The following is a 27,526-nucleotide window of genomic DNA, read 5'->3' as shown; positions in this document are numbered from 1 at the left end:
ACCACCCCTTGCTACTGTCACACTTTCCCCACCCAGGAATTCAAAAAGAGCAGAAGTGTCATTATGGTGGAGAGGAGAGGGGATTGGTGTGTCTTTTATGTTCTTCCAGGATGAACAAAGCTCTTGCCTTTTGCCAGGGAAGAGGATGGTTCTATTTTTGATAAGGATTGAGGTCTAGAACTCACATTGCTCAATGACTAAGTCCACCCAGTTTTTTATTTCAATGTATCAACTTATACACAAGTACATATATGGGGTATTTGAAGTAATGATAATATTCAGTGGTGGTATTTGATTCATTGTCATTGGTTTTAATGGAGCCCCCGGTGGCGCATTGGATTAAACCCTTGTACCGACAGGACTGCTGACTGATAGCTTGCTAGTTCAAATCCGGGGAGAAAGAGTGAACTCTCTCTGTAATCTCCAGCTTCTCATGGGGGGACATGAGAGAAGCCTCCCACAAGGATGGTAAAACATCAAACATCCGGGCATCCCCTGGGCAACCTCCTTGCAGACGGCCAATTAACTCACACCAGAAGCGGCTTTAAGTTTCTCAAGTCTCTCCTGACACAAAAAATTGTTTCCATTTTAAAGTAACATTGAAAATAGTCTTATTTTATTTTATTCTTTTAAAATTGTGTGTAGACCATAAATATGTGTTCTATTTTTATAGTGCAAAATTCTCTGAATAACTGTAGCTTATCTTTGCTGTTGTCCTTTGAGTTTCCTCTCCATGGATGATAGCAATCAGTTCATGGATCTTCTCAAAATAATCTAAGTTTATTTTTTAAGAATAAGTCACTATTCTGCCCTGGAAATATGGCTTTATAGTATGAAGAGTCTTAAAGTGGCCGTCTCATTTGCAGGGAGAATTAGTGTTGTGTTAGTGTTTCTTGTAGCGTGTATGGTATTAACATGTGTATACACATCTGGAAAGGTTGAGCAGGGTTTCATAGATTCAAGAAGGGTCTTCAGGGAGACGTATCTACATGTGACTTCCCAGGAATATTAAAAGCTATCTCGTATTGAGTGAGATCACTTGTTCATCACCTAGGCCTCTGCATGTGGGGACTGGCATATTTGTGCCATTGGCTACAATGGTTTATTCATTCCTGGAAACTCACCAGGGATAAGCACACAACAGTTCATGGACCAGCTTTAGTTCATGGATCATTAATTTATATAACTGTTCTACTTTTTTACACTGATAATCACCAGATGAAAACCAGTGTGATGGTTTGGATATTGGAATAAGATTCAGGGTCTCAGGATTAAAATTACTGCTTGGCCGTCAAAAACAACTGAGTGATTTTTGGCAAATCATTGCTCCTTTAGCCTTAGAGGAAGACAATGACAAACGCTTCTGAACAAATGTTGTTGAGAAAAACCCACGATAGATTTCTCCCAAAGTAATTGAAATTCTGAAATATCTTGAAAAGCACACAGTTATTTGACACATTCTCAGAAGAATGGAAATCTTTTTGCCATTATATCTTGTATCACAGGGAAAGAGAATGACTTTATGTATAGGTTTGGAAATATAAACTGTTGGGATATTTATTTGTTAATGTTGAAATAAGAAGCAAACCCTTCATGGGATCTAAGGTAGAAGAGGAAAAAAACACCAAATTATGGAAAAACTGAAAAAGGGAAGCAATTAATTTACTTTTGGAATCAATGTATGTATATTTCTATATAGTTTACACTTATATGTAATTAGACTAAATATATATGTTGTATAGTTTGATATGGAATTGTTGTTAGGTATGTCTGTGTTTATGCATAAGTATAGTTGTTTTATTTGTTTTTTTCCGTTTAAAATCTTAATTAAAATATTAAAAAGAAGAAAAGCACACAGTATACATCTTTTTTAACCATTTCATTTTCTAGAAATGATCTTTGCAAAGATACTGTTTCGCTCCATTGGGTTTGCTATCTTAAAGCTGGAAAACATGGGGTTAGGCCCAGAGTAATTTAGTTGGCCTTAGGTATTACTAAAATTGGTTTCAGATTAATCATGATTGATGTCCCATTGGTTTCAGTGGAGATGAAATGTACAGTCCTGTATGTGCCTAGAGAGAAGGAAATAGTAAGTAGGTACCCAGTGAATTTAATGGGGCATACTTCTAAGTGAGAATAATTCATTTTGTTTGGATCCATACCAACATTTTCTTTTCTTTACTGCAGTTTGATATCCTTGAGCATTTTAAAACATAACAAAACATCTTTCTTTCCTTCTTTCAGGAAGAGATGGGCATTGCATGTGAATTACTAGAACCAGACTCGGACTTCCTTAAGTGCAGTGTGGGCTTTCCCTTCATGAGATCAAAGTCCAAGGTAATGTCTTATGGCTTCCAATAACAATGAGCTTCCCTGTATGTGAAGAGAATATGTGGGTCACTGATTACTTTGTGAATACTCTGTGGTTTTCCTCTTTGGCCACAAAGCAGCCATGGTCACTTCTCTAGTTCTTCTATAAAGGTGCTCAGTTGATGCTGATCACTCATCTCTACACAGAGTTCAGTGGTAGTGCTGTCATAGCACTTCATGACCAGGGAATCCTAATGGAAGTAGGAATTAAAATGGAATATTTTTCCAGCTGCCTGAAATTGATTCTGTAAAGCTTCCTCAACAAATATTTGTAAGTGAGCTGTCCACCATTTCTGACCTTAGTTACTCTGATGTATTTTCAGCCTGTTATGCAAAATATGTAGAGTTCATTTATATACAACACAGAGCCAGTAAAAACACACTTTATTATTATCTCCTTTCCAAACTTTTATTTGTCATATTTATTTAACTCACTATCTGGGTTTATGTTGTTTCATCTGGCAATGTTTCTGAATGTTGCAAAGCCACTTTGCTGCTTGAGGCAGAGCAGCAAATGATATGGGCTCCAGTCTTCTAAGTTTGTTACTCAAGGTCAGTGAAGGTAAAATCTCTCTCCATCAGTAGTACAGTTATAACATGCATGGTATAATTTGCCCTGCAACCAGAAGTAGAAGAAGGAAGAGCAACATTCACAGAGGAATTCTGCTATCTTGCTTCAAAAGCCTGCCTGGCTATTGAGAGCCAGCCAGGAGTGAGCAGACATGACACATGCTTCACCATTTGAAGTAGACACCTCACCGAGTCTAAAAACAATGAATTTACACAAATGTCCTGCTTTTTCTTGACATAGAACATCAGCAGTAGTTGTCTCATTTTACTTAGGGTTGAGCCTGATTTTCTGGACAACCTATGACCTGTTTTTGTTAAGTTTTGTTAAGTTTTCAGTTTTCTCTTGTTTTTTTCTGTTGGATTGTTCTTTGAACCTGGAAGAGGAAACACTGCTGTGGAAAGCCTTTGCACAAGCTTCAGTTACACAAGGAGATAAATTTGAAGTAATTGATACTGGAAGGTGTTTCTTTTGGCATAATGTTTCTTACAAGAACAAGACAAGATTGCCATGGAAGTTGTCATCCAAGTTAATTGTGAAAGTGGATGATGCAAAACTGGGAAGGTTACCCAACACTTTAAAGATAGGATCAAGATATTAAAGGATCTAGATCAGTGGTTCTCAACCTGGGGTCCCCAGATGATTTTGGCCTTCAACTCCCAGAAATCCTAACAGCTGGTAAATTGGCTGGGATTTCTGGGAGTTGTAGGCCAAAAATATCTGGGGACCCCAGGTTGAGAACCACAGATCTAGATAGTCTGGAATTCTGGACTTTACATGTGGAATCATCTTCTTTGCATGGGATTCTGTCTTTAAAGTATACAGAGAATTTACTTACCCCCATCACACAGGATTGCCTTCTTCCACCTCTAGCTCAACCATTCATAGAGGAGACAGAAGGCATTGTTCTTAAGACAGGCACTCCTTCTCTGGGCTCCTCTCCTTTCCTCACAATCACCTTACTCTCAAGGATACAGAAGGCATTGTTCTCAAGGCAGACACCTCTTCTCTGGGCTCTTCGCCTTTCTTCCAATTCTCATTACTATCAATAATAGAAGTCTGAAACCTACTAGGTACTAGAACTTACTATAGTTGAATTAAAAAATGGGGGGGGGGGACAAAGTTAAAAAGCTATCAGTAGTGCAATTTCAAAAGCCATACTATGAAGGAGAAGTGACAGGAAAAACAAAGTGGTGACATTTTAAAATTGCGGATTTAATTAATTTAAAAAATTACCATTCCAGGCTCATAAAGGAGGATTTTGGGGGGAAATTATTTCCCTGCTTAGTAGGATACCACGCATTACTCCACATCACCAAAGCAGTTCCGACACATGCAAATTTGACAGATTCCCAGCCCACGTGTTTTTCACTACTTTCTCCCATTTCCATTCAAATCATGAGCTCAGAAGATGATTTCTCCCTGACAGGCAGGGCCGGCCCTAGGTAATTTTCAAGTGTAAGCAAGCAGTATTTTTGCCCCCCCCCCCCCCGGACAAACCAATCACTGAAAAATAAAAGGTAGAGATGAAGAGAACACACACACACACACACACACACACACACACGTGGCACATATGGTCCCTGCATATGTGTTTGTCTATATATATGTATCTTATATATACATACACATACACACAATGTGGAAAATATGTGGCAAGGTAGATAGATAGGTAGGGAGCCACAGCAGAAGAACCTTCCCTGGAGCAAGGCCTAATAATAATAATAATAATAATAATAATAATAATAATAATAATAATAATAATAAATCATCCCAACAAAGGATTCCCCCAGACAGGAAGCAGCCAAGCAATTGAAACATTTATACCTGTCTCCAACAGACAAGAGTTCTTTATTTCTCCCACCCTGGACTTTCCGCAGATATATAAACCCCACTTGATTGGTTTCCAACCTCTAAGGATGCCTGCCATTGATGCAGGCGAAATATCAGGAGAGAATGCTTCTGGAACATGGCCATACACCCCAGAAAGCTCACAGCAACCCACTTGTCTTTACTGTATTACACAAATGTAATGTGCATCTCAATTTTGGAATAGTCATTTAGGCAAACAGGTGTGGCTGAGATTGATGTAAATATGGTAGTTTTAGCCTTCTTACTCAGATAGAAGCTTGAATAGGCCTACAGTAACTAGGCTTTGGCATTTTAAAGAATATTCTCAGCATGATAACTATAGTCCTTGTCCTCTGCTGAGCATGAGAATGATGAGCAGACCTTTTTTTCAACCTCTGACAACTCTGATGGCAAGGCTGGGGTGATTTACTTGAAGTGGGGACAAACTTAGTAGATGTGGGCGAAACGTCAGTATTTTAAAAACTCTAAAATCACGACAGTAAATAAAGAACACCACTCAGAAAACAAAGGAATTCCAGACAGGAAACAACCGGGGCCAGCTAACACCTCTCAACAAAAGATTACCCCAGGCAGAAAGCAGCCAGGCTTTGAAGCTGCAAGACTATTTAATGCTAATCAAGGTACCTCAGACAAGAGTTCTTTTTCCAGCCCTGAACATTCCACAGATATTTAAACCCCACTTGCCTATTTTCCAAGAGACCTCACAACCACTGAGAGAAGAACCCCACTTGCTTTGTTTCCAACAGACCTCGCAACCACTGAGGGTGCCTGCCATAGATGCAGGCGAAACGTCAGAAGAGAATGCTTCTGGAACATAGATATAAACTCACAGAGAGACTGGGGAAATGACCAGTGAATGTCCCTGCAGTAGAAAGGAGATGAGGAGGGAAGGAGGGGAAAGAAGGGACGAAGGAAGGAAGGAAGGAAGGAAGGAAGGAAGGAAGGAAGGAAGGAAGGAAGGAAGGAAGGAAGGAAGGAAGGAAGGAAGGAAAGGAGGGGAAAGAGGAAGAAGGCCAGAAAGGGAGAGGAGGGAGAAGAAGGAGGGAGGGAGGAAGAAGAGGGAGGGCGCCAGGAGATCCTCAATCAGGGCAAGCTAACAACTCCCAACAAAGGATTACCCCAGGCAAAAAGCAGCCAGGCTTTGAAGCTGAAGGATATTTAATGCTAATATAGGTGCCAATTTGCAGCATTCAGACGTGCCTCAGACAAGAGTTCTTTTCCCCATCCTGAACATTCCACAGATATATAAACCCCACTTGCTTTGTTTCCAACAGACCTCGCAACAACTGAGGGTGCTTGCCATAGATGCAGGCGAAACGTCAGAAGAGAATGCTTCTGGAACATAGATATAAACTCACAGAGAGACTGGGGATACGGCCAATGAATGTCCCTGCAGTAGAAAGGAGATGAGGAAGGAAGAAGGGAAGGAGGAAGAAAGAAGGAAGGAAGGAAGGAAGGAAGGAAGGAAGGAAGGAAGGAAGGAAGGAAGGAAGGAAATGAGGGGAAAGAGGAAGAAGGCCAGAAAGGGAGAGGAGGGAGAAGGAGGAGTGAGAAGAAGGAGGGAGGGAGGGAGGAAGAAGAGGGAGGGCGCTAGGAGATCCTCAATCAGGGCAAGCTAACAATTCCGAACAAAGGATTACCCCAGGCAAAATGCAGCCAGGGTTTGAAGCTGAAGGATATTTAATGCTAATAAAGGTGCCCATTTGCAACATTCACACGTGCCTCAGACAAGAGTTCTTTTCCCCACCCTGAACATTCCACAGATATATAAACCCCACTTGCTTTGTTTCCAACAGACCTCGCAACGACTGAGGGTCCCTGCCATAGATGCAGGTGAAAGGTCAGGAGAGAATGCTTCTGGAACATGGCCAGACAGCCCATGAGAACCGCCATCTTGATTGGGCTGCGGAGGGGGCGGGGCCGAAGGGCACTTCCAAGGCACTCCTTCGGAAGTAGGGGGCGTGGTCTCCTGGGAGGTGCGTGCCCTCCGTGGCCTTAGGCCCCGCCCCCTCCACAGCCTCAAAGCCTTGCTGCAAGGCAGAAAGGGAGAGCTGGTAAAAGCGGAAGGAGGGGGGGGGAAAGAGGGAGAAGAGGGAGGGCGCTTTTGAGCGATGGTGCGCAGTGCATTATAATTAGGCCTCCACAGCGCCCCCTTCCACCTGCGCCCGAAGCCGCCGCTTCAGCCGCTTTAGCGTTAGACCGGCCCTGCTGACAGGTGAACTTCTGTTTGTGTTGTTTGATGGGCTCCATGATGCTTCATCTGGGAACTGTTTTAGAAGTGTTTAGAAATCAGGGGGCGGGTGGAAATGTGTGTTATGAAATCCTAATACAACTCAGCAGGGAAAACTGAGCAGTTTTCTTCCTTCTCGTTGATTCATGTCAACCCTGTACACTATCAAAATTGATTTATGTACTCAACTCAAAGAATTCCTCATAGGTCTGAAAAATCAAAACTATTCCAGCAAACCAGTATGGTTCTGAATGTTTGTAAGCATTTCAACTCTGGAAAATGAGAACTTATATTAAATATATACGTTTTAGAAAATTACAAAAACATGATGACAGAAAAGTACCTAATTTATCTATATTTCATGTTTCAATATCTACCATGTACTGAATGCTGATTTCCTTTTCCTTTAGTATGAGTTCAGTGTTATCTTTGACACCAGCCATTTGTCCGGTGAAGAGGAGAGTCTCTCATTCCTTGTCACTGCTCAAAGGTAAAAAAAAAACAAAAACAAAAACCACATTCATCATCATATGTTGCAGGAATTTCTCTTTTTGGGATTGATCAATTACATTCATGTTACATTCACTGGGATAGCTCTAATACCGTTTAGCTACTGTAAACGGGGGATGCTCTGTTTCTGATGGACCAAGCCACTGTATGTGATTGGAAGGTTTTTTGTTTATGTTTTGCAGTTGTGTAAAATTTGGCAGATGCTTCCTTCAGCATGATGTCTGCACAGGGAACAAAATTGATAATCTAGTGGATAGATCGTGAGACTATTCAGAAAGTCATAATACTTAGGACGAGTCCTAGAGGGATTAAAATAAGTGTATTAAGAAGGACCTTTCTTTTTCCTCATAAGGAAGAATGCAGTATCAATGATACAGGACCAGACAGACTCTTAAATATTTGGCACTGTCCATCTCCTAATTGTTAATTCTTTGAAATGTAGCTTTGAGCTGCTTTCACATTAGCTATTTATATTGTGTTCTGCTGCTGTGAGATACATTATAGTTACATCCTTGGATCTTCAAAGCATAGATTCTTTTCTGTGTTTTTCCAGTCTGGATATGAAAAATATATTATGTCAAGCCTACAGTTTTGCAAACGTATTTTCAAATGTGTCTGGTTGTTCTATGTCCATAACACAAGCACTTCTTTCAGCCAGTTTGTTCATTTCCTAATTTGGAAAAAAAATGAAAGGTTTGGAGACACAGATAATGAATCCATTTGTAGTTATGGGAGGGTTCCCATAGATTCTGGAATTCAGTGCTTCAACGCTCTGCTCAGATCAGTAATGGAAAACATAGAACATGATTTCATATATGATTTAGTAGGATCCCTAAAGTTTTTCTATACAGAGAGCTTTTGATGTTAAACCCAATAATAGCTCACAAAAATTCCTCAATGCATTGTTTTAATCTTTTCCCATTTTGTGATGGCTGAAGTTGCAAGATATAAAGACATTATTTCATTTATAAGCACTATTCCCAAACTGGCCAAGAAAGCATCTCTCTAAATATAGGGATTACTCATCACAGCCACAACTTGTGCATGATGTATAATCAATGATCCCCACTGGCTCTGGACTGCTTTGACTAATCTTTTGTATGCTTTCTGTCAAGGCAGAAAAAAAATAATCTTATAGCTGGCAAATATTTACTCCTTCCATCCTTGCTTGCACTAAGCTAATTTAATTGTGCTTTTCAGTCACAACAACAAAATCCTTGCACTTCGCAAGCCAGAATGCTGTTAACATTTGTTTGATATTGGTGGCCTGAATACTGGCATATACAGAGTTACTTATAGGGCTTTCTTTTCCTGGTTTGAAAATCCTTGTGAGGCAACTAAGCTGGATGTTTGGGGGCTCTCTGGGGTATCCTTAAGTCTGCTAGGAGAGAGTTTATGCCAAGTCTCCATTGGACTATAGATTCCTCATTGAAAACTGTGGTGCTCAATGCACACTTCCCCTGCTTCTAAGTCATAAAGCGGCAAACCCTTCTGCGATTAGCCAGAGGAAATAGTTATATTCACATGGGAATGATCATTGCTTGGCTTTGTGAACTATTGAGCTCAGGCCTACTTTTTTGAAAGAAAAAGCTGCTGCTTTGCTTGAAGTTGCGGTTAAATGTGATGGTAGATGCATAAAAATACACAGTTGCCATTTCCCATGTCACATCTAATATTACAGTTCTTAATATCCTCTTTAAAACAAACAAATAAAAATGAAGCCACCATGCACAACAGTTGGAGATGGATGAGAGAAAGGAAGCAACAGTTGCTCCGTGATTCTCAAGAAGAAAGTAACTCTTAAGAGGTAACAGGTGTGTGAGACAAGATCATGCAGCATTCTAGGCTGCTCGTCTATTTGCTAAGTGAATTTGCCACATCTGACAGTTGACTCCTTATACCCATATTCTAAAAAATGCTTTTATTAAACAAGGAGAACAGTTGATCCAAACAGAAGGCTGACCTTTGTTGTGCTTCCAATCCAATGGAATGCTGCAACAGCCTACTGATTTAATGTTATTTTCCTTGCATAAACCAATCACGGAGTCCTGGAGGCGAAGTGTGTACTGAGCTGCTGAACTTGCAGACCGAAAGGTCACAGGTTCTAATCCTGGGAGCTGAGTGAGCACCCGCTGTTGCTCCAGCTTCTGCCAACCTAGCAGTTCGAAAATATGCCAATGTGAGTAGGTACTGCTCCGGCGGGAAGGTAACGGCACTCCATGCAGTCATGCCAGCCACATGACCTTGGAGATGTCTACGGACAATGCCGGCTCTTCGGCTTAGAAATGGAGATGAGCACCAACTCCCAGAGTCAGACATGACTGGACTTAACATCAGGGGAAACCTTTACCTTTTACTAAACCAATCATCCTTACAAGAGAAAGAAGTATGTGCAAAACAGTTTGTTATTCTTCTCTCTTATTACATGAGGAAAAACATTAAGGATAGTGTCAAAGAGACTAAGGCTGGATCTACACTGCTCTATATCCCAGAATCTGATCCCAGATTATCCACTTATCCCAGATGATCTGGCAGTGTAGACTCATATAATCCAGTTCAAAACAGAGCATCTGGGATCAGATCCTGGAAAATAGGGCAGTGTAGATCCAAGCTGAGTTGTGAACCAAAAAAGTCCATCATTCAAATGTTGTCTCTGCCTTAAAGATCTATAGTTGAATTGCCATGTCGTGGGTTGCAAATTCACTACCTAGCATCTCTGTGTAGGGCTGTGGCAGTCCACTCTTCTGAAAGTCTTGGGACGAGGTACTGTAGACAATATTGAATTCAGCAAACCAGTCATTTAATAGATAATCAACTAAAATTGATAAAAGTACTAAAATTTCTAAATCAATTCTTAGATCTGGGGTGGTCAACAGTGGTCTTCAACTAACTCAAAGTAGTACTAAAATTTCTAAATCAATTCTTAGATCTGGGGTGGTCAACAGTAGTCTTCCAAATGCTGCTGGACAGCAATCCCCATTTGCCCTAATTGATGGTAAAAAAGCTGTGGTCTCCAGCGGGACTGTCTATAGTAGGTAGCAGGTCTAACCCCCACCCCATCCATCCAAAATCCCGGATGGCCTCAGTAGATTGAAGTACCTACCTACCTACTGGGCCTATACTGGCAACTAGAAAAGGGAGGTTCATATATTTGTGAAAGGTCCAGGGTGAGCCACCCTTTTCTATAAACCTCCCTTGTCTAGTTTCCAATATACCTCGCATCCTCTGAGGATGCCTGCCATAGATGTGGGAGAAACATCAGGAGAGGATGCTTCTGGAACAGGGCGACACAGCCCAGAAAACTCACAGCAACCCAAAGTCACTTGAGTTACATAAAATAAGTTACATAAAATATCAAATATCCTCGCCACTAGCACACACTGATTTGATAGTTATTCAGTTAATGAGGGAAGCCCTAGCAACTGTAGCTGTGTTAATAATACTAGATATTTCTAGCAGAAGGTTCTCTGTACCCTCAAACTGAGAAACTACATTTCTCAGCTGCTGTGATGTGGTCACAACAGTTGAATTGATATACCATTGAACCTTGACTTACGAACATCCCAATTTACCCGCGTTTTGAGTTACGAACCATCGCTTGGCCCAGTTTTTGCTTTTGCATGCAAGCAGCATTTTGGGTTACGAGCGAGCACCAGACAGAGCACTAGCACAAGGGGGAACACTGGTGCCAGAGGGAGCATTGGCGCGAGAGTACAGGGATTTAGAGCTGCAAGAGAACAGCCTCCGTGCTGCATACCTCTGTACCTCATGCTCATGTCCACTTTGGGAGATTGCTGTTCACTTTGCTCTTGTCCGCTTTTAGGAACTTTGGGTTAGTTGATTGTGTGGTTTTATTCCTGATATGTTTGGCTCCATGAACTGAAAGAGCAATAGAGAGCAAGAGGGGGAGGCAGGCTGGAAGAGTACAGTACGAAGAAAATGATGCTTCTGCCTCTTCACTTTGTGCTTTGTGCTTCCTTGCCACAACTTTGTGCTTCTACCATTTAGAAGTTGATCTTTCTTTTTTATTGTTCCATGTGACTGCTCAGTGCATTTAATTATTTATAACCCATAACAAAACAAATGGGCGGGGGGGGGGGGGGGTGTTCAGTGGACCAGAATGGATTAATAGCATTTTAGTGGGGAAATTCACTTAGAGATAAGAGTGATTTGAATTAAGAGCTCGATCGTGGGATAAATTAAACTCTTAACTCAACGTATTACGGTATTTTATAGAATAGAAAATACCGTAACATATATTGGAAAAGGCAGTTATATACTTCTAATGTCAAATGTTTATGTGATGTACAGGGATGTTAAAAGAGGCTTTTCAATAATGTTCCACCTTGTGTTTATAAAAGGACATATTTGTGGAAGGAATAAATGCTGAGCTGACTCATGCCATCACTGTGATTTTGCAATTTCCTGTTGGCTGCAGTAATCTCATTTTAGTCTTTGGCTTTTGGCTTAAATCCTCTTACCTCTGGTATTGATTTAGTTGCCAAAAACTCAAACAAAACATCAATTTTCTGATGATCTGGCTGTGAGTATTCTCACCACTTGGATTATTTGCTCATTTTTCATGTGGGCATTAGTGGTCAGTTTAATGTATCAGATCAGTTTGACAGAAGCCACAGGATGAGAAGCTGGTCCTAATTCTACAGTCTAAAAATTTAGAAGACACACTATTCAATATCAATTTTGTGCAGTGAATAGGCAAATGAGTATTCATTGGCATTGGTTTAGAAACTGTGGCAACTATTCTATACCAATAGAGAAGCATTGCCTACCCATGGATCCTTATGTCACCTAAATGGTAATATCCATCCATAACACATTTGGAGAGACAACAAAGTTTCCAATCATTAAAAAAGGAAAGTAAAATAGGAAGGATGGACCAAAAGATGAAAAATTGCTTTATGCATTAAAAACAATTATATGACTTAAGTTTCCTAGGGCCTAAATCAAATTGTTAGACCTAACTACAGGAGAAACATATATTTGATATTAACATACTGAGTGATGATTTCACAATTTTGATCTAACCTTGTAATAACAATTTAGTTTAGGCTAGAATGTAATCAATTTAAGTGTGTGTATCTGTGTGGGAGAATTCATATGAGAACTTTCCCCCATGAAGAAACTTCTTCAACATAATAAAAAACATGTTGGGTTCTAACATGTGAAAAGGTGTGAACTAGGGAGATACAGCTAATAGCCTTTCAGATCTTTAGATAGCTAAGGCTCTTTCCCATTTTTAAAGGAATATTTGTGCACAGTGAATGCATACTTACATTGAAGTGAGAATTGACCATAGAAAACTTTGCCCCATGATTCTGAAATGTATAGTGATATATTGTGCAAGAGAACAAAAATATGTCTAATATTTCTTGCATCCAGTGGCACTGTACAATAGAGAAGTCCAGGTGGCTTCTCAGATGTATATTTTCAAATTTGTGAAACTTATTTCTAACTTGCTTTTATGCTCTTCTCAACATTTGTTTTCAAGCACACTAGTGATAAATTGAATCTTGTAGTACTGAGTGGCATAGTTAGCCCTTTATCAGTTATTCAGATGACCCATTTTGAGGACATAACCATAAAAAGAACTAGGCCTATCATGAGCCAAGCAACCATCCAACAATTCAGGATTTTTGGCCAATAAATATCCCCTTTGTATCTCATGTTGCTTGAATGGGAGATTAGTATATCTAAATGCTGTTGCTAAAAGGGAAAACACAGATGAAGCAATCGGAAACCTGGCCAAAGAACAACACAATCAGGCTAAATCTGATGTTGGCTTTTGTACGTGCACATAGTTTTCATATTTCACTTTAAAGCTGATCTCATTTTAGTATCAGAATGGAGTAAATATTTACATGTAAGGATAGCTTTGAAAGAGAAAAGTCATCCAGAGGGAAAGAATGAATGGCTCTTCCATGCAACACAATTATAACACTGTGATTCACTTTGAATGTTGTGCCTGCATCCTATGCAATTCTGACGTTTGTAGTTTGGTAAGGCACCAGGGTTATCTGGCTGAGAATTCCAAGTACAAATCTCAGTATTCCATATAATGGCATTGTGACAATTAAACAGAATCAAACTGCTATAACTAGGTAGAGCGGAAGGGTCACCAATTCATCAAATTACATTTGACTGTTGTTGTCAATTTTAAGATCATTTATTCAGCAATCTTAATTCTCATTCATTTTGTACAGTGGGAACTTAGAACACAACCTCCATGACAACTCTCTCACCCTCTCTGTTCCTCTCATGCATGAAGTGGACTCCTCCATCACAGGGTAAGGCATTTATCATTGGGCAATTCTGGCAGTGATTTTAAGCATGTCTTCTAAGTTAGTTGCAAACCGGCATGTTACCCATGTTTACATGAATAGAATGTTTCCTTATTTTCACTAAAAACTTCCAGACTTTCAACTCAGAAAAAATGATAAAAATGTCTCTTTTCCTTATTACTCTTTTAAAGCACAAAACATTAGGCATTAATTACAGCATTAGGATCTAACTTTTTAAAGAAACGTCATTTCTGAGGTCAAGTCAGATGTTTTGGTTCAGATTTGACAGACCAAAGGTTGCGGTCAAATGTTCTGGGATAGTACAGGTCACAGGAAGGTCTGGCTGTGTACTGTTCTGTTTAATTTCACAGTCAGGGCAAGAGATAGATAATTTTCAAAGGGTATCAAAACAGAAAACAAAGCCTTTTTTCTCTTTTTGCAATCTCATATTATTTCCACTTTCTCTCATTCAGTGTGGTGTCCCCCAGTTCTTTCATTTACGGTGAGTCAGTGGCAGCCTCTCAGTTTATTCAGCTGGAAGATTTTGAATGTCATTTTCAGGACCTCAACTTCACTCTTCAGGTAAAAATTATGCATAACAGTCTTTTGTGCTAAGTATACTTTAATTTTACTTGGAAGAAAACCCCATTGAATGCTGGAGTAAAAACGTATTGGATTGTTTTGTAAAAATCACATAGGCAAGAGAGTCCTTTTTATCTGGTTTTTCTTTTTAGTAAAAATATGGATTTATGGTACTGTTCTTGCATGGTAAATTAGTTTAGCATTGTTATTGATTTATCTATTAGCATTGTACAGTACTATGTCTCTGGAGTTTGTGGTTCAAATCCCACTGGGTGGCCTTGGCAAGTCACACTCAGGCTGGATCTACACTGCCATCAAATCCAGTTTCAGAATGCAGATTAACTGCATTGAAATGGATCTTATGGCAGTACTACTACTACTACTACTACTACTACTAACAACAACAACAACAACATTTTCCTACAACAACAACTTTTTTCTTGCATCCTGCCACCATCTCCCCGGAGGGACTCGGGGCGGCTTACACATGGCACAAAAGTGCCTAAAAACAGAACATAAAATAAAACACAATATAAAATGCAATTAAATAAAACAAATAAGCATATAAAATAACTTAAAACTCAATTTAAATGGTGCTCATTTAGCAGTAAGCAACTGTAAACATTGCCAGGTTGTAAACAATGGGCAGCAAATGTGATAAGTGCAAAGGTGCAACCATGGGACAAGGGCATGTGATGTAGTGCAAGGCTGCATAGCAATTGCGTAGAACAACTAGAAACTAGACATTCTCAAAAGCTTGTTTGATCCAGCCTCATCATCAGAGGAAGGCAAAAACAACCCCCTTCTGAACAAATCTTACAAAAAAAAATTAAATAAACCCCTCCCATGGTTCACCTTGGGGTTCACCTTGGGGTTGACGTAAGTTGGAATTGTGTTGAAGGCACACAACAACTATATGTTACTGCTGTTGTGTTTTTATATGGAACTAGCTGTGCCCGGCCACGCGTTGCTGTGGCCTTGTCTGGTGGTGTTGGTGAGAAATTGTTGAGGTAGTGGTGGTATTGAATGTCTGTTGTATGGTTGTCTTTATGTTTAGTATTCACACTGAAGTGGATTTTATGGCAGTGTGGAGTCAAGATAATCCAGTTCAAAGCAGATAATATAAGATTCTAAATGGGTTATATAGCTGTGTGGAAGGGCCTTGAGTCTACACTGCCATATAATCCAGTTCAAATCTGATAATCTGTGGAAGAGGCCTAAGTGAGGCCTAACTGTGCCTGTCCCCTGGGCTGAGTAGGTTGTTAGGAGACCAAGTGGGCGGAGCTTAGCCTTCAAACTGGCAGCAATTGGATAAAAACTATTATTCCTCTCCCTGTAATAAGGACTTTATTTTTCTTTTCTTTTTGTTGTATCAACCTAGAGCCGTGAATGATGGGTTGTGTTGTCAAATTTTGAGGTTGGGGGGCCTGTAGTTTTGTTGTTTTGTCCGCTGCCCTGATGCCATCATTCTTTTATATATATAGATGGAATGGCATGGTACAGTAAATATATATTCATTAGAGTGATGAGAAGGTAATAAAAAATCTCATGTGAGATGTGTTCTTTGGAGTCTGAGCACATGTTTTTTCTCTAGTATTAAGTCTTCCTTAACCATTATTACCCTGGTGCCACTTTCACCACCGGGTGATCCATTTTTTCGTTTTCAATTAATTCTCAGGGCAAAGTGTGACTTGGCAGAACAAATACAAAAAAGAAATAAAATCCTCAGCCCACTATACTTTGGCTCATGCAGCAATTTATATCAGCAATACATCAATATATTCATTCAGTTCCTGCCAGAACAAACTATGTGGCCAAAATGGAGTTATGGTTAGGGTGATAGTCTAGGACGGAGAAGCAGAGTTTTCAAATCACCAGTCCGACACTTGAGACACTGGATGGCATTTGATCTACCATTCTCTTGCAGCACAGCCTACTTCATGCTTATAAAACAAAATAAGTGTGCATGTCGTGAATGTATGATCCTTAGAAACAAGACTCAGAATCTGGAATAGACTAGTCTCAGTTCTCAGTCCCTTAGTTCATACAACTGCCATTAGTTGTTTGCAGTGTCATCTATCCTTTCTTTTAGCTATTTGCCATTCAAACATTCGCTGTTAGGCTGTAATCCTAGGCATACGTATGCTGCATTGAACTCAGTGTAGTTTGCACTGTTTCTCATTTAACTTTGGGGAGGACATGGTTTGCCCAAAGCTGGATACTTTTAAATTGCATTGATTTAAAGCAAAGAAATCAAAGGCCCATTCTACACTGCCAATTAATCCAGTTTGAGGCCGATATTCTGGATTTTTATATGGCAGTGTAGAAGAGGCTTATGTGTGCATATAAATATTCACAATGGCATTTTAAAAGAATGTAATTCTCTCCACCGGTTTCTCATCTGTACTATTCCTGAATCCATACATTGTGAAAGTCTTTCTGGCCACTAGATGGAACTCCAGAATGATAGATTGCTCAGTGAATGGGTTTTGTAGCATTTCAATAAGTGTTTATTTTTTTTTAAAATATGTATTTTCTCCCAAACATGTTATTTTGTGACTAATTAATAGCACATGGAAGATAATGGTTCACAGCAACTAACTGAGGAGTTCTAAAAGTGTGGTCAGGACTGCATTTATGGGATATAGCTTGTATGAATACTGATCTTGTTTTGTTTTCTAAATTTCAAATCACCAACATTTTCAGTCATAAAAATTAGGTAAATCTGCATTTTGTCATAGGCGTGTTCAAATGTCTCTGAGAAGTGATATATTGTAGAAGTAAATCAGTTTTACTTTGAAGAATAAAAGTTGATATTGAGCAAAAGGCACCTGGTTCAAAAAATTAGAAACACTGAAAAGTATATTGAAACAAATGATAGACCGGGTGGGTGATATTCTTTTAATCTCTTTCATTTTCTTTATAGTGGAGCTTCAACCCTTCTTCCAAATCATTAGCTCTTCACAATATAATTGCTAGATCATTTGTTTTCTAGTTTGTTTTATTATGCTTGCACTTTATGAAGTAGTTAGAGTTTATTATAGTTGTAGCTGGATTCTTTCCCCCTTTTAAGTACCTCTGGGAGTTTGTAAGAGTTTGGCATAGTGAACCACTTCTCTTTATCATTCATACATTCTTCAAAACATGACCAATGTTTGGAGAATGAAATCTAGATGTTTGGATATTTTGAGTCAGTTGGATTCTGAATAGCGCCATGTATAGACCACGGCATATTCCGAGACTAAATTCTAAACATTGCTAGCCGTGTCTAATTGAAACTGTTTATTTTTCAGCATGTAAATGTTTAGGCAAATGCATTCTATGTATAGGCATGCGAGGCTGAATTAACTGTAAGGCTAAGTGTTCTCGAAATGAGAGGTTCTGTTCCACAGGCTTACTATGAAGCAATGGTCCATTCAAAGAAAGACTTCAAAACAAATGCCCAGGCCTCCATGCAAGAGGATTGATAGAGGAGCTCCCAAATGCACAGAAAGTAAAGTAGTATAGATTGCCATATAAAAATACACACAAATGCAAACTCGCAAAGACCATTAAGTACAGGATCCAAACTAAATCATTCAATCAAACTCTTTCCATCTATTTTCATTAGCTGAGTTGATTCTAATGAGTTAGAGGCAGCCTAGCTAAATTCCAGTTCTAATGTCTGTGTTCTAATTCTGTACATCTAAAAAATGAACTTTAATTGGGTTTTTTGCTATTAATTCTTATTGATAGAAAAGAAAAACTATAATACAACTACAGCAGAGCAGATACATTATACTTATACATTTTAAAAAAACACCCCACTAATTTTATTTGTAATTAGTACCACATTTTTTTACACCTGACACCACAAAAAACCCATATAAACAAAAAATAAAGCACACCAACACACAGGCATACACACAATATTTAAGCTAAAACAAGACTAACAAAAAAAACATAAAGTTAGTCTTGTTCTAGAGATCTATCACTTTCATTCTTTTGTTTTTTAATCCTAACTAGTCTATTCCTTTTACGAAATATTATGCAGTCACACATCCACAAGTAATGCCCCCCCCCCCCAATTATTGGAACATTCAGTAAATCTCAAGTCTCTCTTAAAACAGACAAATATTGTCTTCTCTATCAACCTAAACAATTTGTCCATCTCAATTCATTTACAAATCTTCATTAGTTATCAAACATTCTTCAATCTTCCAGGTGGAGCTGTATCAAAAAACAGTCCACCTTAATTGTTGAAGGGAGGTAAAAAACATCTACAGATGCCATATATTTTAATTTCCTCTGTGTACACACATTATAAAATCTATGGCACTTTTTCCATCTTAGTATGTTCAGGCATATGATGACCTTGGTTCAAAATTCAACTCATAAAATTGTCTTCTGACGCCCTTCCTTCGGCTTAATGATTCATATCATATGATTCAATGGACCCACAGTAGAGTCTCGCTTATCCAACATAAACAGGCTGGCAGAATGTTGGATAAGTGAAAATGTTGGATAATAAGGAGGGATTAAGGAAAAGTCTATTAAACGTCAAAGTATGTTATAATTTTTCAAATTATGCACCAAAATATCATGTTTTACAACAAATCGGCAGAAAAAGCAGTTCAATGCATGTAACGTTATGTAGTAATTACTGCATTTACGAATTTAGCACCAAACCATCACAATGTATTGAAAACATTGACTACAAAAACATTTACTAAAAATAAATAAATATAGAATTGCATAAATTGAACTTACAGTAACAACACTGTCAGAAGTTAAAGCCATGTTTTTGGTTTGTTGGCAAAATTTGTACCCATGTTAGGACTAATTAAGAAGAGGCCTACAGTTGTTCCCAGTGAAAGTTTTGTGCCATTTAGAGTTCATGAAAGCCATTTACAGCCTTCCTGATAACACATTTTCTGAAATTTGAATGTGTGTCTTCACGTTTACTTCTCCTTTTCTTAAGGTGTACAATGCTGGCCCAAGCACACTTCCTGGATCTTTTGTCGACATTTCATTTCCTAACCGTCTCTCGGCTACTGGAGCTGAAATGTTTCATATTCGGCAGATAATGGTGAGTACAATATGCTGAAAGCTGCTCTTAAAAGAACGTGTGCAGCAAAGTGAAAGTGTGTTCCACAGGCTTGCCATTTCAAGGAATGAAGCTATGAATCACTGCATGGTAGTTTGAGAGTGTAAAATTTGGCTTTGATCTCATTTATCTGTGGGAATCGTGCCTGATTCTGCCTGATAAGGTACCTATTCAATTATGAATCCATTACTGCCCGATATTTTCCTTTACTGCCCGATATTTTCCTCTCCTGGTTCTCTGAAAGACATTGGCCCAGCTTGTCTCCTTTAATGTGCCAACTGTTTTTAAAAACTTTAACCCCAGCTATCATCTATCATGGTTTGTCTGTGCTATAATGCAGTGTTATTTTTTCCCCACTGACGCATTCAGATAATCAGTGACTAATACATGGGAGTTCTCTTTTCATTGGCTCACATTGGCTAAAATAATATCTGCACAACAAATGTGTAAGTGTATGATTGAGGGTAAGACAAAGATTATATAGAGGTCAGTTCTTACCACACATAGTGAATGTTTGGCCAGTTTTAAACAAAGACTGAATGGCCATCTGTTAAAGTGTTTTGGTTGCGTATTCATGCATGGTAGGGAGTACAACTGGATGGCCCTTGTGGGGTCTTCCAACTCTATAATTTAGGATACAGAGTATCAAGTTGAGGATCTTCTTGGATAATTTGCTCTTCATTATAGGCTCAAGCTTGTTCTTTTTAAAAAAATCCAAAACACCGACATCTCTGCAATGTGACTTCTTTTGAATGCAAAGTTTGGACATCGCATCAGAGTACGTTCTGCAAGCTAGAAATATATTGACTGGGAGTTGGGGACTGAGGGACAGTTGGTATGGTGCATGCGTGTGCTTGGGGGCTTGGAGATGGAGAGTCACCCCTTTACCTTTTTTTCTCCTTCCCTTCCTCTCCTTCAGAAAATACTTCTAAATGATATTAGTTATTAATAATAGTGATCCCAGTGATTCTACTTTCTAGAGTAGTGCCTGCCTCTCCTCTAAAGTGTGCCTGCCTCTCCTCTAAAGTAGAAACAGCTTTAAGAAACAGTAAACCCAATCTCCTCTACAAACAAAAGATAAAGAATCCAGAAAGAGTGGTATCTTAACTCTGATGCTTTTATTCTAGGTCTTAATGAAGAACATAAGAACAAACAATCCCAGAAAGAATGGTATCTTAAATCCTCCCAGGTCTGGTCTCTTCCTTCACCACCACCAACATGGAAAACTTTAGCAGCAACAACAGTCAGGCTTCTAGTTTGTGTCAGTGGAAGGCGGGGGGGGGGTGCAAGGCTAAGCGCAGCTAAGGAGCTCCCCCCTCCCTCCCTCAGCCTCTCTCTTGGGGAGATGGAACCAGAGCCACAGGAGCCTTAAAGCCAAGCCACATCCTGCCTCTCCTCTAGAGTAGAACAGCTTTAAGAAGCATTAAACCTGGTCTCTTCCTCTACAAAGGGAAAGGATTCAGAAAAAATGGCAACTCTGATGTTTTTTAAAATCCAAGTCTTAATGAAGGATAGAGAAGGGCAGCCTGTGGGAACCCCCCCACAATAATGGGCAGGATATGGTGCTTTCTTAATTCCATTGCTGCCAATGGCCTAAAAGAACTGTTTCTTTCAGATGTGTAACAGAAACTCCCATTTGTCTGTGCACCCATTTTCAGGAGGCATTGGAAAATGGATATGGGGGGCTTCAGGTTCTGGCAAGCATAAATGGATAATGATTCACCTGAATGCACAAGCCTATTAGCCATATTAAATTAATAATAATAATAATAATAATAATAATAATAATAATAATAATAATAATAATAATAAGGAATTATGTTTTTGTTTTTTAAAATGTATTTCTACTACAGTGACTAAGCTTTTCTATACTGTGACTGAATGACTTGGTAATTTTAGTCCCTTACAATTCCTAGTATAGCACTGTTTTTTTTTTTAAAAAAAAATACAGAGAAGCAGATTTTATGTTCTGTTACACTGTATTATACCACACCTTTCCAATTCAAGGGAGGGTGCACTATATGTTAAAACAAAATACAACTAAAACAGTGTACAGTGTCCCCTCACTTTTTGCGGGGGTTAGGTTCCAGGCCTGCCCATGAAAAGTGGAAAACCGCAATATAGCGGCACTATATTTATTTCAATAAATATAGCCTCCCTCCCTCTTTTCCTCTTTAAACATACTGTTCTGTCTTCCTTGTTGTTCCTGGGGCGATGAGGTGCAGGCAGGGCCTACTGGCACTGCCTGCAGGCGGCTGAGGAGGAAGCATGGGCCGGGTCATGTGACTCACACTGGGCCCTTTTGGGCCGGATGGAAAAATCCACAATACAGCGAATCCGCGGAACCTGAACCAGGAATTAGCAAGGGAACACGGTATAATACAAAACATTTTAAAATCATTAAAAAGATAATTAAAATTCCAAAAAAAATTTAAAGTTAATGTAAACATCAGTTTAACTCCATTTAAAACCCATTTAAAACTTAAAAAGCAAACATCCACACACCCAGTTTTCAAAACCACTTTCTGCACAATCAATTAATGCTGAAGGTTTGTGTATCTCAGACATGGTAAGCATGCCACCCTTGTGTTGCTTAAGCTGTTGCTGTGCTACTCTTTTATGCAGCACTGAAAGCATATAAGACGATCTAGTTCACATGGAAAGAGCAGAAGCTGAACCATTTATCTTTATAAATGTCCATTCTCTTGTTCCATGATTGTTGGCAGAGCTTGGAAAAATAGAGAAAAGTAGAATTCACTAGCTCTAGTACTACTTCTGGAGATTCTGGAATTTACGAACTTTTCCAAGCTCTGGCTTTAGGATTCATTCCTGCTCCACTTGATAAGTCAGTATCTCTGGGTATTAGCCTCTCTTCTGAAATATCTCATGGAAAAGATAAAGATGCATGTGGGACAAAGGAAGTATATTCTATCCTCAAAGGGATTGAGGCGGTCAAAGAATATTTGTTTTAAAGTTGTTCTTACTTCCAAAACCCCTGATGATTTTAAGAGTTTTCAAAATAGGAGGTAGATTATGGCTGGGTCATAGGCTGAGAGCTGAAAGAGTTCCCATCAGACAGATTTTGTTTCTCTGAAATGGCCTGACCTTTTGCTCCGTAACAGCTGGAAATATTTTTGTGCCTTGGAAAACTCTCCTTAGGGTTTATCAAATATATCTGTAAATACCGGTAAGATAATCTTTAATTGCAATTTGGTATTGAAGCAGAAGTTATGTTGATATTGCTATCACATTATTTTCTATATTGTTTAAAATATAGCACCTCTGTAGTTACTGTTTCTATCAATTGCAATAGATAGTATGATATAAAATACAGTTGCCCACTTGTCACATGTCCCTTGCCATACACCAGAAGCCATTTGGGAGTCTTATTGTCACTGTGATATCTGTGTCAGGCCAGTCTGTAATAAAACAACTACAATCTATAACTTATTTGTGAAGGAATTGGCTGACCATCCATCCAAGTCTATGCATGAGTTTCGTGGAGTGGACTAAGCTTTGGAAAAAGTTTATGATAATCAATGATTGTGGCATTAACTGCAAGTTTTACTTTACAAAAAATGAATATAAATGGAGAAAGAAGGAAGGTATATTGGCAACCAGCATCAACCCTGTTTTGGTCTCCTGAAGCATTTGGCTCACTAGGCTTGATGCAGATGTGAGTGCTGATCATAAGTCCATAAAAGGATGTACAAAAACTGTCCTTGACTGGAGCCTGAAAAGGGCTTAACTCATATTTAGTCTTCTACTCACAGTGATGCCTCAGTGTTCTGCCAGCTGCCCTACTATGTCCCTTAGGGCCTTTTTTTCACCCATGCTCTGATGATTTTACCAATTAGTTTTATGTTTTTAAAAATCTGACCTGTTTCTGTTCTTGCCATGGAATTTGAGAAACCTTGGAACTTCCCTTTCCTTAGCCATATTACTTCTAAGCTCTAAGAAGACAGACATGAGATGACATGGGGCTCTTTTCAAATTTGGTGCTAGCTCTGCAAGTGAGAGAAAAGGAGAATGTTCAGGATGCCATATTATTAAACTACAACAAAGCAATGACCAAAAACCACCAAAGGAAAATAATAAAATTCTGCAGCATTGAGGTGAAAGTGTCAAAAGTCAGACGCCAATTAGAGAGCAAAATAGAGTTTATTAAAGCAACAGTCCAAAAAATAGCTCAACAAACTAAAAAGACTTAAAACACTTAACTTTCAGTGTTATTAAGTAGAACAAGCGGGTAAAACCCCAAAAAACAAGAACTGGCAAATAATCCGGATTAGCCAGAGATATAATCCGGGTTAAACTTAAAGTTCTAGAATTTGACCCAAAAGTTCACAATGGGCTGAACAACGGAGGCATGAACTAAAGCAAGTAGCATTGAAGCCCACAAACCTTTCCCAAAACTCAAAAGTACAAATAGGAGTTCAAAACAAACAAATGCCCAAACTGAGCTAGGGAACTCCCAGTTGAGAGCAGCAAAGCCAGCAAAACAGCGAGACGCTGGCGAGTTCGCAGCAACCACTGCTGGAACATACACCAAACCAAGAGTTAAAGGAGCAGAGTGGGAAAGCGTCGTCAAGCCAGTCCGAAGTCGGGATAAACCAGCAGCGCCAAGTTGCTGCAGAAGCAAACGCCAAGCCAGGAGTTAAAGGAGCAGAGTGGGAGAACGTCGTCAAGCCGGTCCGAAGTCGGGATAAGCAGACAGCATCGGAATCAGGAGTGAAGGTAGTAGTCAGCAACAGCAGACAGCCATGGAATAGAGAACGACACCAAGCCACGGATTGAGAGCGAAGAGCAAAGCCGAGTCAAGTTCCAGTCCAAGGTCCAAGAGGTTGAAGTCATCCAAGAAGGTCACAACACAAAATGGCACAGAGAACCAAAGCAACGAGGGCGAACACCAGATCCGTTGCAAAGTCCCAGTCCAGTCTTCAGTAACACACACAGGAAACCCAATGGCGCCCCGCAACACCTTGCCACACACAAGGTATAATGGCCAAACAACCCCAATATATCCAGGTCTCCCTGGGCTTCCAAACTATCCACGCCCAAAGAGCAGGTGTCTCAACTTCTTAATCTGAATCAGAACTCCACACAGCCAATGCCCTTGGGTCAGGTGTTCCGAATTCCTCATCAGAGTCCTGCCCATGCCCAACTCTATCCACACCTGTGGACCCCCTCTCACTCCTCCAAGCAGACCAAGTGGGATCTGCTTCTGAAGACACCCAAGCTTCCCCAGCATCAGCAGTATCCATGGGCCCCGATTCGTCTCCAAGCATCTCCGGTGCCCGTGCCCAGTCCGTGCCCCATTCCTCCATTAACACCTGTTCCCCAGCATCCATTTCCACCTCAGGATCCCCACATGAATCCTCCTCAGAAGACTCCCTATCAGTCTCCCTGACCCTTTTCCTAAACAAATCCTCCAACGAGCCCTCCTCGCGAGGGTTTTTCCTTCCTCTCCTGATCCCACCACTATCATTCACAGTCTCCAAAGGCGCATTCACAACAGAAAGTTTCATGGTATAGGGAGTCCAAAAGTTATTTTTACAATTTCAACTTTATATAGCAGTGTTTCTCAAACTCTGCTCCTCCAGGTGTTTTGGACTTCAGCTCCCATAATTCCTAACAGCTGGTAAGCTGGCTGGGATTTCTGAGAACTGAAATCCAAAACACTTTGAGAAACTCTGGTATATAGAACTGAAATTGTAAAGATAATGTATGGACATTCTTTACCTAGAGAGATAACTCTCTTTGTGATGTGTTGTGTTTTTGAGGGGGGAAATGGAAAATGTGTACTTAATGTTTTAGTTATATCACCTCAACATATATACAGGTCTTAAAAGTTGAACCAAAGTGGAATACCAACCAATTCTGAGCTAGAAAGCTGATGTGCTACACAGGATCTGTTATTCTTTCATTTTCATTTACAGAAATATATTTTGATATGGTCTGGATAAAGTTCTTGTCTTCATCTGATGGATATTATATATGTGTGCATGTGGTTGGCAGCTTGTTTTCACTGCTAAATTTTGTTCCCTTGAAGTTTGAAGATTTGGCTCTGACAAAAGCCACACAGCAACAGCTTGGTATTACATTACTCAATGGTTAATGCTTTTTAAACTCATTGCCATTGTAACAACTGATCATACTGTCGTATCACATCACTCTGCATATGATGCTTAAAAGTAAATCAGAGGGTAAAATTGAACCATTCATGCATATAGTATAATTTAAGCTGTTTTCAAACTTATTAGATAAACGGTGAGCAGGGCTTGACAGTCAGGTACTCATCCCAACCGGACTTCGAACTGACCACCTTTTGGTTGGTAGATCTGATTACTGCTGATGATTTACGAGCTGTGCTAGGCATTGTCCATGAACTTGTCTGCTTATATTTAGTTCTGTAATCAACATTTTGTTGATCTATGTTACACAACCACTAAACCAGGGGTGGAGATCATGCAGCTGGCCACACATTGTTGCAGCTTTAACCAGCATAGCCAGTGTTGAGAAATGCTGAGAGCAACAGTCCAACAAAACATCTTTATGATTTTCACCCCTGTACTAAACATATATGTTTCCTACTAAGAAAAATAATGCACAGCAGTACGTGCAAGGGACCAACAATTGTCCACCTTCCTCCAATATGCTAGGCCTGGCACCATATTTTCTCCCATTGGTTATAAATGAGTCTTTTTTTTTACTGGAAATTCTTTAGGGACCAGCACCAGTAGCAGGGTGAACCATGTTGTTAGACTACAACTCCCACCAGTCCTAACTAGCAGAGGGAATACTGAGACATGGTTAAAGCTGGAGATCAAGATCACCCCATTCCCCTATTGTTTAGAGGGCAGGGCATTCTGTGCATGAGACATATTGACCTCTTCACATGGGCCACTGAAATCACCTTGTGTCATAACAAATCTGGCAGCCATTGTCAGGGGGCATGGGGAACTCATCGCCCCATGCCCCACATCACCCAGTTTACCTTTAAGCCGATCCCAAGGGTGAAAGCGTAAACTGTGCGGCTTCCCCCAATTCATCCTGGTGCAACACGGGAAGCCTCCCATGTTGCCACAGTGGCGACATATGCCAGTTCCTCACTAGTTGACTGACTGAGCCTCACCAGAAGTTCCTTTGCATCATGAGATGGGATCTGGCAGGCTCCGTGGATCAACTAGGACAGAACCAATGTATGCCACCAAAGTAAGCCCAGTCTGATGACTTGCTCCTTCATTTCAACACTTGCTCCTTCATTTCAGCATCTGTTGCTAGAGGCACCTTAGGACCAACTCTGTGTGCAACAATATAATTTAATAACAAATGGATAAAAATAGTTTAGTGGGACAATAAGTAGACTTGTCAAACAAGCTGAATATATGGATTACCTTTTATCATGTTAAACAAGGAAACAGAAGGCTTGGTAGGATATATCTGCTGGTACAACTACAAATGAGAGCTCTTTTTAAGTTTCCTGACTAGGAATTCTTTTTTGAGAGGTTCTGACTCTGTGAAAGAGAAAAACGGCATAATTTTCCTCAGGGATATAGCAAAGTAAGATAATTTGTTTCCCGGTTCTGTTGTTGATGTAACATTAACTTTGTCAGCAACAGTGAGAAGGAAGTTGAAAATGATTGATTACTGCTTTTTAAAATAAATATATTTCTAGTAAACTATTATTCAATAGTCAACCTTCCTACTGTTTCAAATAATGTTTTTAATAGCCAGTTGAGATCAGAGAGATGCATCAAAAATAGACACAGTTTCATGGAACTCACCCATAAAGGAGAATATGTGATAGCTTAGTACTTGGAAGAGACCACCAAGGAATATAAGGTGCTGTAGGTTGTATTTCAGAGAAACTGGAAAAATCTTCTCTTGAGTGTTCCTTGCCTCAGAAAACTTTCTAACAATAATGGGGATATTATAACTTGACAAGTAATATAAAAACACATAGCAAGGATTCTTTCATTAAATTCTTTAATAGTCAAAGTTATAAA

General features: G+C 39.6%; 1 protein-coding gene across 1 annotated transcript in view; it reads left to right on the top strand.

Annotated features, from left to right (window-relative positions):
- itga9 (integrin subunit alpha 9) overlaps positions 1-27,526 on the top strand; it is a 404,663-nt gene that overhangs the window by 303,100 nt on the left and 74,037 nt on the right. Inside the window, exons 19-23 of the mRNA XM_008112818.3 lie at positions 2,245-2,337; positions 7,451-7,530; positions 13,772-13,855; positions 14,323-14,431; positions 19,392-19,499. Of these exons, the coding sequence (XP_008111025.1) occupies positions 2,245-2,337; positions 7,451-7,530; positions 13,772-13,855; positions 14,323-14,431; positions 19,392-19,499 (474 nt within the window). The remainder of the gene's footprint in view (positions 1-2,244; positions 2,338-7,450; positions 7,531-13,771; positions 13,856-14,322; positions 14,432-19,391; positions 19,500-27,526) is intronic.

This window comes from Anolis carolinensis, chromosome 6 (genome assembly GCF_035594765.1).
Source record: "Anolis carolinensis isolate JA03-04 chromosome 6, rAnoCar3.1.pri, whole genome shotgun sequence".
NCBI lineage: Eukaryota > Metazoa > Chordata > Lepidosauria > Squamata > Dactyloidae > Anolis > Anolis carolinensis.
This window is presented reverse-complemented; position numbering and strand designations above follow the sequence as displayed.